We start from the raw sequence: 16,533 nt of genomic DNA, 5'->3' as shown, positions 1-16,533 counted from the left end.
AAAGGTCCAGCTTTACTGCTTTATCATTAATCTTGACAGATTAGGCAAACCAAGTCACTAAAAGTCATTCAGTCTTGGGGCTGAAAATTTTGGGGACCGGAACAAGCTGAGTCCCAGTCCTGCTGAAATCCTGAAAGCAGCACTCACACCTCACAGCCACAGCCATGCAACAGCAGCTATAGTCCTAATAGATCCCAGCATGGCTTCACTTACCAAGCACAGAATTTCAAGGCACTGTTTTTTTTTGTTTTTTTTTTTTTTAGTTTTTGGGCCACACCCGGCGGTGCTCAGGGGTTACTCCTGGCTGTCTGCTCAGAAATAGCTCCAGGCAGGCACGGGGGACCATATGGGACACCGGGATTCGAACCAACCACCTTTGGTCCTGGATCGGCTGCTTGCAAGGCAAACGCTGCTGTGCTATCTCTCCGGGCCCTCAAGGCACTGTTAAATGTAAAGCAATCACAGCAGAACAGCCCTTAGGAATGTATCACAGAGCATAACTTCGTATACAGCTCTGATACAAAGAACCACAGTTAGTTTCACTGAAAAAGAAGCTATCAGCACAGAAGGTACAATGTTTGCCTTGCACACAGCAAATCCTGGTTCAATCCCCCCAATCCCACATGGTCCACGAACATCACCACGAGAGATTTTTGAGTACAAGTCAGGAGTTAGCTCTGAGCCTCACGAGGGAGGTGTAGTCAAAAACAAAACAAACAAAAAAAACAATAAATAAATATCAATGGTTCTTGTCTGGCCTGTGCGGTCAGGCCAAGTGGTACCCAGATTCCTGAGCACTGCTTAGGAGGACCAATAATTAATTAATTAAAACTTACTAACTGTACTCCAAAAGCTCTTCCAAGATGTTGAAATGAAAACACTTCCTAACAATGTCTATAGATCCAATATTACCCTACTACCAAAAACAGAATACTACTAAAAAAAGAAAATATTACTGCTGAATGCCTAAATACTAATGTAAATATTCTCAACAACATATCAGCAAACTGAACCCAACAAAATAGTAAAAAGATCATATACTATGATCAAGTGAGATTCATCTCAGGAATGCAAGGATGGTTCAATCTATGCAAATCAATATAATCCACAACACTAACAAAAGGAAAGATAAAAATCATATGACCAGAGGCCAGAGAGTTAATACAGTGGCCAAGCGGATCCTGCATCCCACCAACCCTAGTTAAATCCCCAGCAGAACATAGGGTGCCCCAAGAAATGCCAGAAGTATTGGGTAGAGTAGAGAGGGTACTTCTCTTGAATGCAGCCAACCAGGGTTTGGTCCCCAATTTTTGAGCCTTCCACTCCAAGAGTGATCCCTGAACAGAGCCAGAAGTGAGCCTAGGCTCTGTGAGAATGGACCCCTGTCTGGAAAAACAAACAAACAAACACAGCACTAAGAATAAAACTTATGGGGTCAGAGAGATAGCATGGAGGTAAGGGTTTGCCTTTCATGCAGAAGGTCATTGGTTCGAATCCCAGCATCCCATACGGTTCCCCGAGCCTGACAGGAGTGATTACTGAGCATGAAGCCAGGAGTAACCCCTGAGTGCTGCAGGGTGTGACCCAAAAACAAACAAACAAACAAAAAGAATAAAACTTATGTATGACCCACTGATCCCACTTCTTGGCATCTATCCCAGGAGCACAAAAACATAAATTTGAGAAAAATGTATTCAAGCCTATATTCACTGCAGCACTAAGTACATCAATAACCAGGATATGGAAACAACATCAACATTCAGCAACAGAAAAATGAATAAAGAAGTTGTAGTATACATATATAACAGATTACTATGCAACTTTAATAAAAGATAAAATCTTGCAGTTTGCTGCAACTTGGAGGGAACAGAAGGGAATAGTAATAATTAATAATAATAATAATAATAATAATAAGTCAGAGGAAAAGGACAAATATCAGATTATCTACTCATCTATGATATATAAACAAAACAAGAAAACAAGCAAAATTAAATGGGGACAAACATTTAACCTTTTATTATAAAGTCTATTTCAGATGACCAAGCCATGTGGGGATTGGTGATGGGAGGGAGGAGACAGGCTGAAGATGGCACAACGATAGTGGTGGAGGGTCTTGGGCACTTTGGTGGTAGGAAAGATATAGTAACTGGGACATCAAAACCAGGAAGGTTGGGCCCGGAGAGATAGCACAGCGGTGTTTGCCTTGCAAGCAGCCGATCCAGGACCTAAGGTGGTTGGTTCGAATCCCGGTGTCCCATATGGTCCCCCGTGCCTGCCAGGAGCTATTTCTGAGCAGACAGCCAGGAGTAACCCCTGAGCACAGCTGGGTGAACCCAAAAACCAAAAAAAAAAAAAAAAAAAAAAACCAGGAAGGTTAACACTACTGTAACTGATACTAAAAAGAATTGATATAAAGTTTTTATGTAACTTTTTAAAAATAACTACATAAAGGGGCCAGAGAGATAGCATGGAGGTAAGGCGTTTGCCTCTCATGCAGGAGGTCATCGGTTCGAATCCCGGCGTCCCATATATGGTCCTCCCGTGCCTGCCAGGAGCAATTTCTGAGCCTGGAGCCAGGAATAACCCCTGAGCACTGCCGGGTGTGACCCAAAAACCACAAAAAAAAAAAAAAAAAATAACTACATAAAATAATTGTGCCAGAAAGATATTGCAAGCTAGGTTAAGGTGCTTGTTTTACAAATCACCTACTGTGACGCCCATCACCACATGGTCTCCCTCAAGCAATACACCAGTTGGCCATAGAATCACCAGGAGGGGCCATAGCGATAGCAAAGCAGTAGGGTGTTTGCCTTGCATGTGGCCGACCCAGGACAGACCTGGGTTCGATCCCCGGTGTCTCATATGGTTCCCCAAGCCAGGAACCATTTCTGAGCACATAGTCAGGAGTGATCCCTGAGCGTCACCGCGTGTGACCCAAAAACAAACAAAAACAAAACAAACAAAAAAGAATCACCAGGAGTTGCCCCTACGAGGCCAACCCAATGTTAAGTACATTTTATCACAACTTATAATATTTTTAAAAATACATGCACAAAACTGAGGGACCAAAAAACAAATAAAAGCAGACATATAAAAGGCAACTGTCTCTCAAACATATGAAAAAATGTTCCAAATCATTTATATTAGAAATAATGCATATTATTAAGAGTCTGATACCAACAATAGCTAAATTGTGAAAAAAATTTCACCGGGACCTTGAGAATGACTGGAGTTGGATGAACTGGTATGCCTGGAACCCAGAGTCTGTCTTATGCCAATAAACTTCTGGGGTGAGGCCTTTTTGTAAACAGGTCAAGGACTTTTTTTCCATTTTCTCCATTTTTCTGGACCTATGCAAACATTGGCCATTGCCACTATCACACCTTTACTATATTTTTTTACTCTTATCCTTTAAGGAAAAAAATACAACTTACTGAACTTAAAAACAAATAAATGTAGTAGAATGCCTGTCTCGAATACAGGCAGGGGATGGGAAGGGGGGAGGGGGTAATGTTGCACTGGTGAAGGGGGGTGTTCTGGTTATGACTGTAACCCAAAAATGATCATGTTACTTAAATAAAAAATATATTTAATAAAAAGAAAAGAAATAATGCATATTAAATACTACAGAAACACCCCTTCTTTCTTTGGGTTTATCTCTCTTATCACACTGGCAAAAATTCAAACTACAAAACACTGTTGGCTAGTGTGAGGTTTCAGAAACAGGCACTATTCTAATATGTTGTAGTTAGGTATGCAAATTGGAACAATTACTATGGAGGGAATTGTTGAAATAGTTAACAAAATTACTGTGTACTTGCTTTTAACCTAGTAATTTCACTTCTAGACATCTACCCCAAAGATGTACTCCCAACAATATTAAAATCTATATGAAGAATTATTCATCAGGATTATTCATTGCTCAAGCATAATTTGTAATGGCAACACACTGAAAACAACCTTAATATCACACAACAAAGATTCCTGAGATCAAAGAAGCATTATAGAAATAAAAAGGAAAAGATAATAACTTTATGGTACAGAAACCTGTAGACACCAACTTGCATCCTATTTTCAAGGAAAATTCCATCAATAATAAGACATGTGAACATACAGAATTCTTTCACCTGATCCACAAATGTAATGTATTAAATGTTTCTGACCAAAATGAAAAACTTCCCTCCAAAAATGAGAAACCATTAGACAAGCTAAGTTGAGAGATAAGGACAAAATAACTGATCCAGGGGCAGAGAGGTCGCTCAAAGCTTACATGTAGGAAGTGTAGGTTCAGTCCCAGCACTGCATGGTACCCTGGCACCACTGAATGTGAGCCCCTGAACATTGCCAAAAACAAGAACACTTAAGCAATAATCTTTAATCAAAAGTCAAGAATAATAAAGGGCCTACAGCCAGAAGGGTGCTTTTCTTGCACTCAGTCAAACTGGGTTAGATTTCCTGGGCTTTGATCTTCGGCATCCCATATGGTATCCCAACCACTGCAAGGATTGATTCCTGAGTGTAGAGCCAGGAGTGCCCCCTTCACTACTAAAAAATAAAGTCAAGAATGACAAGAAAAGGCTAAACTGTTAAGACCGGAGGAGACTAAGGAGAAATAATTTATATGAGATCTTAGATAGGGTACTAGAATGGAAAACAAAAATCATCAGTGAAAAACTGGTGAAATTCAAACTAGTTTTAGAGTTGATAAAACTAGCTTCTTATGGTACATCTTTGTACAGAAATTACATTAGATGCTAACTTTAAGGAAAGCTAATTCCAGGACATAAGGAAACTGTTGAAACTTTCTCTAAACCTAAACTTTTAGCACCACGCTCTAACCAACTGAGCAAACCGGCCAGGTTGGTTAAACCTAGACTTGCTTAAAAGTATAAAAAGAATGGGGCTGGAGAGATAGCACAGCGGTAGGACGTATGCCTTGCAAGCGGCCGACCCTAACAGTCATGGGTTCAATCCCTGCCATCCCATTATGGTCCCCAGAGCCTGCCAGGAGCGATTTCTGAGAGCAGAGCAGGAGTAATCCCTGAGCACTACTGGATATGGCCCCAAAATTTAAAAAAAAAAAAAAAAAAAAAGTATAAAAAGAAACACCCACTGGCCCGGAGAGATAGCACAGCGGCATTTGCCTTGCAAGCAGCCAATCCAGGACCAAAGGTGGTTGGTTCGAATTCTGGTGTCCCAGATGGTCCCCCGTGCCTGCCAGGAGCTATTTCTGAGCAGACAGTCAGGAGTAACCCCTGAGCGCCGCCGCCGGGTGTGGCCCAAAAACCAAAAAAAAAAAAAAAGAAACACCCACTTAGACTCATTCAACAATATTCATTTGTCATGCATACTATTAAGTATTAAGACTAAGTAAGGACGAGGGCCATGTCCTACTACTGTTCACCACAGATGCCAGCCTGGGCTGGAGCAACAGTACAGAGTTTAAGGCATGCAGCTGTCCCAGGTTCAAGCCCGAACGGTCCCTCCAAAAGTGACTCCAGAACACTGAATAATCCTTGAGCCAGGTGGGGTGGCCCAACCACCCCTCCTCCCACCCAAAAAGACAGTTCTTGGATACATTTCGGATATATTTTTTCAAACCCTCAAGTTTCCAAACTCTTTTAGAACATAGTTTCCAAGGCCTTAAGAACTCAAAAGAAACAACTGCAAACTCTGAGAACCTCCGCATCCAGCTCCAGTGATAAGCCTTGATGTTTCCTCACATGCACTTTCCTGGGAAGGAAGCCTGCATGCAGCACTCCCCTGGCTGTAACCATCCTGAATCAGGGGGTTCTTCACTGGAACCTATCTCTACTTGAAGAACCTGTGGGACAGACTAGGAGTATAAAAGCCTAATATTTAAGCCTAATACTAGGGTATAAAAGCCCACTGCAAAAATAGAAGTTTTTATTTTTAATTTTGTTGTTGTTTTGTTGTTTTGGGACCAGATCTGATAGTCTGGAGAAAAATAAAGGGATAAAAGGGAAACCAATGTTTACATAGACAACACCAGGGAACAAATGGGTGCCCTCATCTGAGCATCTGGGAGAAGCCTCCAGCAACGCTACCTCCCAGCCCCAGTTTGTACATTTTTAATGGCTAAAATAATAAATAAATAAATCATGGCATATAAAAAAATTGCCTAAGATTTCATTTTGGAACTCATAAAGTAAAACTGCGTTGTACCACACTGACTTGCTCTTGTCTTTGTATCCACAATACAAAGCCAGTGTCGAGTCCCCAAAGGCTTCAGAGAGAGTAGATGATCATTCTTATAGGCCCAAATCACCCCTACTGTCAATGTTATTGCATGGACAACAAAAGTTGAGGGACCCCCTGCCCAAGATCGCAGGGTATTAGATTCTAGCCTGCTACGGATTCCATAGATGAAACAATTGGCCTTCAGCAGCCCGACCCCCCCTAGAGTAACTAAGAGTTCATTGATGGCTTCCTAAAACACAAAACAGCAGTGGGCCAACCTCCAGGCGGGAGAGAGGCAGGCTGATCAATTTCCACTGTGCCAGCCGGCAACTGGGCTCCAGGGTGAGACCTGAAGATTGGGGGGCAAGTCCCATCGCCTCCTCGGCCTTGGTTCCCCACCCTGCAAGAGGGTGCAGGGCCCAGCGCTCACCTCGAAAGGCCGCTCCGAGAGGTCACGAGCCGAAGGTGAGGGCCCGATTTTTGCATCCAAGAATCAATGGTGGCTCCAGCTTACAGTCAAGGGGAACCACCCACTAGGTTGCAGCCCATCGCAGGTCCCAGGGACAGCTGCGAAAGCCAATCTAGATGCCCACGCGCTCTGGCCTCGGTTTCCCCCTTCTGAGCTACTCGCCCACCCCACCCGTGGTATCGATCGCGGGGGCCCCGGCTCCAGGATCTCCCCCACGCTCGCGGCTCTAAAGAACCCCACCCCTTATCGGGCTGCCCGGAGCTCATTTGGCGTCTCCACGGCAATTGCGCATGCGTCTCGCGCCTAGTAGCAAGCGGCTCTCCCACTGGCTTCCGTGCCGACCCCTTCAGCCAATCAGCGAGAGCCGGAGCGCCTGGTGAATTGCTCGACCTCCTTGGGCAGCCTGCTGGACTCTCTCTAGACGAGGGATTCTGGTTTCGCGGGAAGCATGTAATTCGGTGCCTAAGCCTAGCAGGAGCTAAATGTTGCGTTGTTTATTGTTGCATCCTGGACTGGAATCCATCGAAAGTCTTCCTTAGAGCAAGATTGAGGGAACTGGCAGAGGAAATGCATCCTCTTTTTTATTTCCCCCAGGCCTCCTAACCACTCTCCTAAAAAAGCTCCCAAGCCCAGAAGACAGAGGTCGAAGCAAGTGGGGTTAAGGGTGCAGAACAAGATCCAGTGGGTGGAACAGAATTCCTGAGCCAGCGGTTCCAAAGTCTGACTTCAGTCTCAGGCTGAAAAGGTTCTGCTAAGCATTTTTTTTTTTTTTTAGGGAAGAACTGGTGCCTGTTGAAATACATGGCTGCTTGCAACCTGCAGGGATGGTTTATTTATAGTGGTGGTGGTTGTCGTGTTTGAGCTACACCCAGGGGTGATCTGGAGTCGCTCCTGGGTGCTTACGGGATCTAGTAGATCCATCCAGGGCCTCCTCCCACAGGCAAACCATGCGTTCAGCCCTTTGAGCCATCTCCCTGACCCCAGCAAGAATGGTTTCAACAGGAAACTGTATTACGGCTTTCTCTTTGTATTTTCAATTTTACTTATGGTAAAATCATGCTGAATTCAAATCATCAGTATAACATAATTTTCTGATATGCTTGGAGGTAGAACTGAGTCACATCTTGGTTTTGAGAGAAGTAAAGTCTTGGGAAAGAAGGAACGTGACTAGCAGTTTTGGATGCGACACCCATCTAAACCATATCTTGAAAGATTTTCTGGGGGTGAAAATAGTTCAAATGACAGATAAAAAATCTTCAGCATGTGGTTTAATAATATATGGGTAAAGTCCTGGCATCACACACACAAAAAAAAAAGAATAGCAATCTGAGCAGCAGGAGGCTGTGTGGCAGGTGTCTGGAGATGAGAAACTGTGCAGGCCACACATCAGTTCCTAGCAACACAGAATTCCCATCCACCAAAAATCAAAGCCTGGCCAGAAAGATAGTCCAGCCATTAGGGTGCAAGCCTCGCATGTGCCCTACCAGGGTTCAATTCCCAGCACCACATGGTTTTCCCCAAGTATCACTGGGTGTGGCCCTTGAGGCCCCCAACACCCCTAAGGTAGTCTAGGTATCCTCAGCACCCAGGGCATGAGCAGCATCACAGTTTGTGCCCATACTCTGAAGCATTAGCCCATTTGGCTAGTAAGAACCTCACACACATACACCCAGACCTCCCAAGAAAATCCCAAAAACTTCCAAAGGTCACAATGGGGAAAGAAAAAAACAAAGTGGTTCTACCACAAACACAAAATATATTTAAATTTCTAAGGGGCCGGCGAGGTGGTGCTAGAGGTAAGGTGTCTGCCTTGCAAGCGCTAGCCAAGGAAGGACCACGGTTCGATCCCCCGGCGTCCCATATGGTCCCTCCAAGCCAGGGTCAATTCCTGAGTGCTTAGCCAGGAGTAACCCCTGAGCATCAAACGGGTGTGGCCCGAAAAAAAAAAAAGTGGTTCTACAACAATGGGGAAAGAAGAGTTAATGAGCTGGAGAGGGACTACCCCCATAAACAGGCAGATGACTTGCCACTTTCACCACAGAGAGATAAAAAGTGTAAATCTATTAGGAGGTTGTTCTCTGGTCTCAGCTAGGGTTAGGCCTGGGCTCCATCTTTGGGCTCATATTTTCCTTAAACTCATCTCACCCAAGTCCCTTTAGAAGCAAGAAGAAATAAATGTCTATAAGGTAAGACTACCTACAACCCTAAACAAAGGTGTTCCCCCAACTTCCTCTTCCCAGTAAACCCTTTCTTTGGTATGTAAAAGCTCGGGGCTGGCAGGGTGGCGCTAGAGGTAAGGTGTCTGCCTTGCCAGCGCTAGCCTAGGATGGACCACGGTTCGATCCCCCGGCCTCCCATATGGTCCCCCCAAGCCAGGATCGACTTCTGAGCGCATAGCCAGGAGTAACCTCTAAGCATCATCGGGTGTGGCCCAAAAATAAAAAAAAAAAAGAAAAAAAAAAGAAAAAGCTCACCAGGATTACAGGACCTTCCCCCATCCTAGTAGATGTGGTTCTGGATAATAAAGAGAGCAGATCTGGTTTTAGGAGGCATAGAGGGAGCACATGGCAGAGAGAGGCCATAAAGTGAAAAGCTGACTGACTCTGATCCTAACTGCTTGATGTATTATTTCTCCACCGCTACCCTGCTTCACAAGACCTGTCCACCTAAGGAATTAGAAACATGACATGTGGGGTGCAGTCTTGGCACTCGTGTATTTTTATTTTGCAACAGTTGGAACTGGAAGCCAGGGAAAGAAATACTAGCATCTAACTAGAGCCCTCAGTAGTAAGCAGGCACAAACAACAGACCCAGGTATATTCACTAAAATAAATTTTATTAGCTATCATGAAGTATATACAAGTAAATGCTGCTTCAATGTGGTGGTGTACTAACAGATGCTTTGACCATCGGGTGTACAAGGTAAATGTCCATTGTGGCATCCAAAGGTCATGAGATATAAACTCTGCATCAAATCTCTGGAAATAAATTGAAAAGGAGATTCAGGTTTCCACACACCCAGCCCTTTTTCCCTCAGAAATGCTAAAGCATGCAAAGGTTGGGCAATAGCACCCCCCCTCCTTTCTGTTTCTAGGGATAGATGGTTGCTGTTCCAGTTCAGGATGTGGATTTTACAAGCTACAAAACTAGAGAATTCTTATCCATTTCATAGGTCAGGGTTCCTCAAACTTGGCATACCGGCCACATGTGGCACGCTGAGAACATTTACCCAGCCTAGTAGGTGTTTTTGCCACCTCAGCCTGTCCTGTTTAGCAGCCAACTCATTCTGGCTCCACAGTGCATATGCATGGGACGTACAGCTTTCCTCCTCCTCCTGTCTCTAGACTCCTCTTCTGTCTCGGGCAGGGGTCCTCAAATGACAGCCCCTCAAAAGCAGACCAATAGTTCCCACTAAAATACTGGTAAGTATGTTGATTTAATTTTACTTGTTCTTAATTATAAATATTGTATTTGTTCCCATTATTATTATTATTTTTTTTTACTTTAAAATAAGATGTGCAGGGGCCGGAGAGATAGCATGGAGGTAAGGCATTTGACTTTCATGCAGAAGGTCATCAGTTTGAATCCCGGTGTCCCATATGGTCCCCCGTGCCTGCCAGGAGCAATTTCTAAGCATGGAGCCAGGAGTATCCCCTGAGCACTGCTGGGTGTGACCCAAAAAAACAAACAAAAAAAAAAAAAAAAAAAAAAAAAAGAAAATAAGATGTGCAGTGTGGATAGGTATTTGTTCAGTATTTCTTTTTTCTTTCTTTTTTTTTAATTTTTTTGGTGTGGGATGCTGGGGGATCGAACCGAGGTCCCTCCTTGGCTAGCACTTGCAAGGCAGACACCTTACCTCTAGCGCCACCTCTCCGGCCGCCCAGTTTTTCTTTCTTCAAACTATAGTCTGGCCCTCCAACAGTCTGAGGGACAGTGAACTGGTTCCCTGTTTAAAAAGTTTGAGGACCTCTGCCATGGAATTTGGAAACATCCAGAGAACATTCCTTAAGTCTAACCCTTCCTGCTCCCCACCCAGGCAAAGGTTATAACTAGAACCAGATTCTGGGCCCCACAACCTGACACAATGAGCGTTGCAATATTGTGAGTTATCGGAAACATATATGCATATATATTTCTTTTGGATGAGTAAAATATATTTCCTAGCTGTCAGACAGCTCCCCAAACTCTTGGAATACCTTAAGGCAGGGGTCTCAGACTCAATTTACCTGGGGGCCACAGGAGGCAAAGTCGGGGTGACCCTTGAGTGCAAAGTCAGTAATAAGCCTTGAACATTGGGGGGGGGTGTGACCCAAACAACTAACAACTAAAACAAAGCAAAACAAAAAAAGATTCCTCAGGGCAGGGCCACAAAATGTTGTAGGGAGGGCCGCAGAGTTTGAGACCCCTGCCCTAAGGATTGCCAGTGATAAATCTTATCTCTTGTTTTATATATATATTGGTTTTTGGGCCACACCCGGCAATGTTTAGGGGTTACTCCTGGCTGTCTGCTCAGAAATAGCTCCTGGCAGGCACGGGGGACCATATGGGACACCAGGATTCGAACCAACCACCTTTGGTCCTGGATCAGCTGCTTGCAAGGCAAACGCCGCTGTGCTATCTCTCCGGGCCCATCTCTTGTTATATTAATGAAGGACACTTTGGGGAAATGCCTGTGGGTAGGCACTGAGTGCTAAAGAAACATGAAGAGAGGGGCCGGAGAGATAGCATGGAGGTAAGGTGTTTGCCTTTCATGCAGGAGGTCATCGGTTCGAATCCCGGCGTCCCATATGGTCCCCCGTGCCTGCCAGGAGCAATTTCTGAGCCTGGAGCCAGGAATAACCCCTGAGCACTGCCGGGTGTGACCCAAAAACCACAAAAAAAAAAAAAAAAAAAAAAGAAACATGAAGAGAACGCAGAACTTTCACTCCCACTCCCCACTGTCTGGGCAGTCAGAGCTCAACTGCCATGAACAATGACTTAATAAAACCTCAAAAAAAGTGCAAAAAAGAGGGCCAAGGTACAATTCTGCTGTAGAACACATAGTAAAGCCCTGGGATCGGTTTTCCAGTATCATGAAGGTTAAAAAAAGAGAGCAGACCCAAGAGGGACACCAAGAACATTCACGTTGGTGAACATGTAGAAACTGGGTAAGAATGGTGCATCCGGAGAGGGCATGCTACATACCTCCTACTCCAAGCTACTCCTGCACTGACTGTTCCTGAGTTCTATCTTTAGTAATAATTCTTTTTTTGTTTGTTTTTTTATTTTGGTCACACCCAGCAGCGCTCAGGGGTTACTCCTGGCTGTACACTCAGAAATCGCTCCTACATGCTCGGGAGACTATCTGGAATGCCAGGATTCGAACCACTGTCCTTCTGCATGCAGAGCAAATGCCCTACCTCCATGCTATCTCTCCAGCCACAATCTTTAGTAATATTTCATTGAGAGTAAATGATGGGTTTTGTTGGGTGCTGTGAAGTGATATGTCACATTAACTGAACCTGATTTATAACCACTCAGAGCAGAAGTAACCGGCAGCTGCAATCTAGGAACTTCTCATTTGGAGCCAGTTGATCAGAAGCTTAGGGAACAGCCTAGTTTTAGGTAGAAGGTCTTAGGAAACTGATCCTTTAGCCTGTGGAATTTGGAGCTAAGTCTGGGGAGACAGTGGCAGAACTAACTTGTATTCTCTGATACACTGCAGTGGAGAAGTCTCATAACTGGTCCAGGAACCCTACACAGACATGGAAAGGAAGGCTCCAGGCTAAGCCCTCCAAGCTCATATTTAAGCATCCCAAGCACATGAAACAGTAGCTCTGGGAACAGGAAATAACCATGCCCCAGTATCCTGAAGTCCATTTCTCATAAAGCCCACCACTTCCTAGGGTGGCCCAGAGATGCCAGGGAGAGATCAAGGGAGGTAAAGAACATATGTATGAAAGTCGAACACTCCTTTATTTTGTATGTGTACCAGAATAAGGGGACTGTGGGGCCCAGACATGTCTGCATCAAGGGGTGTCAGAAGCTGGCATCCACCACATCCTTACTCTGCCAGCAAACCTCTCAGGAAGGGGTGGCTCACTCACAGATGCCCTCGAATCACTTCTATGCCAATCATAAAAAAGTCATCACGGTCCCCATCTTGCCAATCTGCCAAGGCTCCACCGGATAAAAGCGAATGATTATCCTTTAGGAAACAGAGAGGAAGATGCCATCAACTCCTTGCTAACAAGGTCCAATATTCTAAGGCCCCAGGCACTCTTACCATGAGCTCCAGGGTCCATCTGCCTTAGCCCATCAGACATTTGGCTAGTCTGTCATTTCAGATAGGATCTCTCCTCCAACCACTAGCGAAGAAGTGAGCCTCTCAGAACAGGAACAGTGGCTGTTCCTCAACAGATACTCAACACAGGAGACTGTTGCCACTGGGATGCTATGGCATCAAAGGGGCAGCTTCCAAAGTGCCAGTTCACTGGAGGCACCAGGTTCCAGCCAATTCAGAGCCTGGCTCAACATCAGATTGGCACAGGGTCAGCACCACAAGTATTTGTGGCCCAAGTGAATATGCTATGGACATGATAAAAAGAAGAGCACCAGGCTACCGGGACAGCCTGGGAGAATAGGAAACAGGCTGTGCATGATAGTGTATTTCCCACCTGAATTATAGAGCTAAAAGAGGTAGGTATCTACTTCATGGGGATGAAAATCTGCAAGAAGCAGTGTGGACAAGGGGACAAAGCTTGCAGGATCAAATGAGACCTCACATGCTAAGTACTTACCTACAGAGCATACCTAGTCCATTAAAAAAATGTAAACATTCTCTTTCTTTTTTGTTTGTTTGTTTTTGGGGTCACAACTGGTAGCACTCAGGGATTATTCTGGCTCTGTGCTCAGAAATTATTCCTAGCAGGCTCGGGGGACCATATGAGATATTGGGGATCAAACTGCTCTACCCTCTGTGCTACCACTCTGTCTCCTCCACCCCTCATTGTAAATATTTTCAATGATTGTTAAAATTATCTCTCCCAGTTTGAGGATCAGCTTTGAGCAGGCACCATTTGGGGCTACTTCCCAAAGGAATCTCACCAACAGAGGTTTCATTTTGGGCCAACAGAGATTCCATTCTAGAAGATTCTTGCAAACATTGAATCCCCTTAATTCCTTATAGAATTAGACTTGGCTCAGGAATACTTTCACCCAGAAAAAAAAAAAAAGTGTTTGTTTTCTATTTGGGGCCATACCCAGCAGTGATGGAGAAACCAGAAAGTGCTGGAGAGCAAACCCAGGACTCCCACATGCAAAACATACTCAAGTCTTCTGCGCCATCTCCCTGACCCCAGAAATAATCTTTAACTCTGCTGTGGATTCACAAACCTGGACAGGACTTCTTAGGAGGTCATTTAATACCTTACCCTCTATTAAAAAAAAGAGAAAGCTCTGAACTATAATTTGTCTGGCATTCCTGAGTTGTGCTAGACCCAGAAGCCAGGTCTCTGAGTCAACCAGGCCCCTGGTTTTTACCTCTGCTCCCCGACCTTCCCACAAAACTCTGGAACCTGATTAGGTCACAGGCCCAAAGGTCACAGTGACAGGACATACCCAGAATTCCTCCTCACCCAGACTTGATTTTCTATGATCTGGAGAAGCCTGAAGGCAGATGGCAAATGGCTATAGCATTGTTAGAGTACCCTGCCAGGTGAAGAATTCCAGGCCTAGCACCCCATAGGTCCTTTTGCAACCCCTAAACCACCCATTTCAAGGAATTTTCCCATCTCACAGATAAATGGTGGAGGCCAGGCCTCCTCAGAAGTTACTGTAGAGCCAAACACTATTTGCTCCCTCTCCAACCGACTAGAAAGGAGACCCAAGTGGGTCAGGGAGCAAGGCCCTGGGATTGTAGTAGGCCTTTTTCCCCCAGGGCAGGCAACATTTCCCCAACCTTAGGATAAGTTCCAGGATTACTGTCCCTGCCCCCAAGCCATCTCGGGACCAGCCTCTACGCACCGTTCCTGGCCCAGATTCAGTTCCTTGGTGAGAACCTCAAAGAAACGCGCGCTGTGGTTGCGATTCTCCTCCGCAGTGCCCACCACACCGATGGAGGACACGAGCAGCTGAGCACAGGGGTCCGACGTGCCGTTCACCGCCATAGCCAGGCCCGGCCGCACCGTCACGTTCACCCGCTGCGGGGAAACAAGAAAGTCCCGCCCGAGGTCGGTGCAGGCCCTGGTTGGTGGAGGTGCCCAGGACCCAAGCCAGGTGAAGGTAGAGGGGAACGCATGCAGGGTAAGTCAGGCTTGGGGCACAGGTAAGGAGGGTCCTTGGAGATCATATGGCTTTATTAATGAAATGAATTCTAATCAATCAATCAATCAATTAATTCTAATCAATAAATTAATTTATTTTAATAAATAGATTAATTTTAATCAATAAAATCCTTCTGGGAAGGATCAGCCAGAAGCCATAGGGGCTGGGGGTGAGGGGGGTTGAACTAGGTCCTGGTTGGGGACCCCGAGTATGGACAGATCTCGATTCCCTGATACCCCAATCTCCCTCCCATCCGATCCCCCTAGACCCCAGGCCCCCTGCTCACTTCCGCGGGTTTGCCCAGGATGGAGGCGGTGGCCGCGCAGAGCCGCTTCTCCAGGCCCGCGGGCACACGGTCGGCGGGCAAGTTCGTGTCCAGCTCTACAAATGGCATCTTGAGTTGTTGTGTGCAGGGAACTGGCGCGAAGCTGCTGCAGCCCAAGAATGCGGGTCTTCCAAAAAAACCCTGCGTCTAGGCCTATGAATGGGGGCGGAGCTAAAAACAACGCCGGCTGCTCATTGGCTGGCCGGCACGCAGAGCCCCTCCGATTGGCTGTTGAGGCCACACCCCCGTCGGTATGACAGCTTTGGCCAGCTCAGATTTCCGGAAGTTCTACCCCAGGTGGTTCCGGGGGGACTTTGACCCAGCGACAGCCCGGCCCACTGAGCCTAGCCCCGCTCCCAGTATACAAACTCGACCTTTTTTTTTTTTTAAATCTTTTTATTTTTTTTTTAACTTATTTAAAGAAAATGCCCCACATAGTTGACAAAACTGATCATAATACATTTGTTTTAGGAAGACCAAAAGCAACATGTTTAAAAAAAATAGAAGATTGAAAGAAAATCTAAACAGATGGAAGAGAAAGGAAAGAAGAAAGTGGCAAGGCAAAGGAGGGGGATATGGGATGCATGCTGAGAACAGGGGTGGAGGGAGGACAACATTGGTGGTGGGATTGGCCCTGATTTAATGTCACTATGTACCTAAAATATTACTGTGAAAGATTTGTTAATCCACTTTGGTCAAAATAAAAATTATTATTGAAAAAAAGAGAAAAAGTTCAGTAGCAAATCTATTTTTGAAAATTGTTGAATCACCAATGAATTCATTAAAGCACCAGCAGAAATTTAATAAGCTCTTCTTTTTAATTTTTTTTAATAAAAAGAATAAGAGTTAAAAATATACAGTATGGGGCCGGGAAGGTGGCGCTAGAGGTAAGGTGTCTGCCTTGCAAGCACTAGCCAAGGAAGGACCCTGGTTCCATCCCCAGGCGTCCCATATGGTCCCCCCAAGCCAGGGGCGATTTCTGAGCGCTTAGCCAGGAGTAACCCCTGAGCGTCAAAAGGGTGTGGCCCCCCCAAAAAAAACCAAAAAACAAAAAAGATATATACAGTAATAACGGTGTGAGAGTAGCAATCGTTGTTGTTTGCAATTTTCTGCTCCATGTAATTTTGCGGGGGGGGGGGGGTGTGCCGAGATGGTGCTTTTCCAAGCTCATGTTGAGATAGAGATTTAAATGTCGGGGCCTGAGTGGTGGCGCAAGCGGTAGGGCATTTGCCTT

General features: G+C 45.3%; 1 protein-coding gene across 1 annotated transcript; it reads right to left on the bottom strand.

Moving 5' to 3' along the window:
- Nucleotides 1-9,489: 9,489 nt before the first annotated feature.
- LOC126033751 (D-dopachrome decarboxylase-like) lies at nucleotides 9,490-15,429 on the bottom strand. The gene is made up of 4 exons (XM_049790758.1): nucleotides 15,261-15,429; nucleotides 14,675-14,850; nucleotides 12,757-12,857; nucleotides 9,490-9,648 (listed from the first exon to the last, which is right to left on the bottom strand). The coding sequence occupies exons 1-3, from the start codon at nucleotides 15,366-15,368 to the stop codon at nucleotides 12,785-12,787; spliced, it is 357 nt and encodes a 118-aa protein (XP_049646715.1). The 5' UTR covers nucleotides 15,369-15,429; the 3' UTR covers nucleotides 9,490-9,648; nucleotides 12,757-12,784.
- Between the last annotated feature and the right edge of the window lie 1,104 nt (nucleotides 15,430-16,533).

The sequence above is a fragment of the Suncus etruscus genome, chromosome 17, assembly GCF_024139225.1.
Source record: "Suncus etruscus isolate mSunEtr1 chromosome 17, mSunEtr1.pri.cur, whole genome shotgun sequence".
Taxonomy (NCBI): Eukaryota; Metazoa; Chordata; class Mammalia; order Eulipotyphla; family Soricidae; genus Suncus; species Suncus etruscus.
This window is presented reverse-complemented; position numbering and strand designations above follow the sequence as displayed.

Coding starts and splice junctions, on each gene's coding strand:
- LOC126033751 (XM_049790758.1), bottom strand. CDS start 15,368: ATGCCATTTGTAGAGCTGGACACGAACTTGCCCGCCGACCGTGTGCCC. Junction 14,851..15,260: donor TCCTGGGCAAACCCGCGGAA/GTGAGCAGGGGG, acceptor GTTTCCCCGCAG/CGGGTGAACGTGACGGTGCG. Junction 12,858..14,674: donor CTGAATCTGGGCCAGGAACG/GTGCGTAGAGGC, acceptor TGTTTCCTAAAG/GATAATCATTCGCTTTTATC.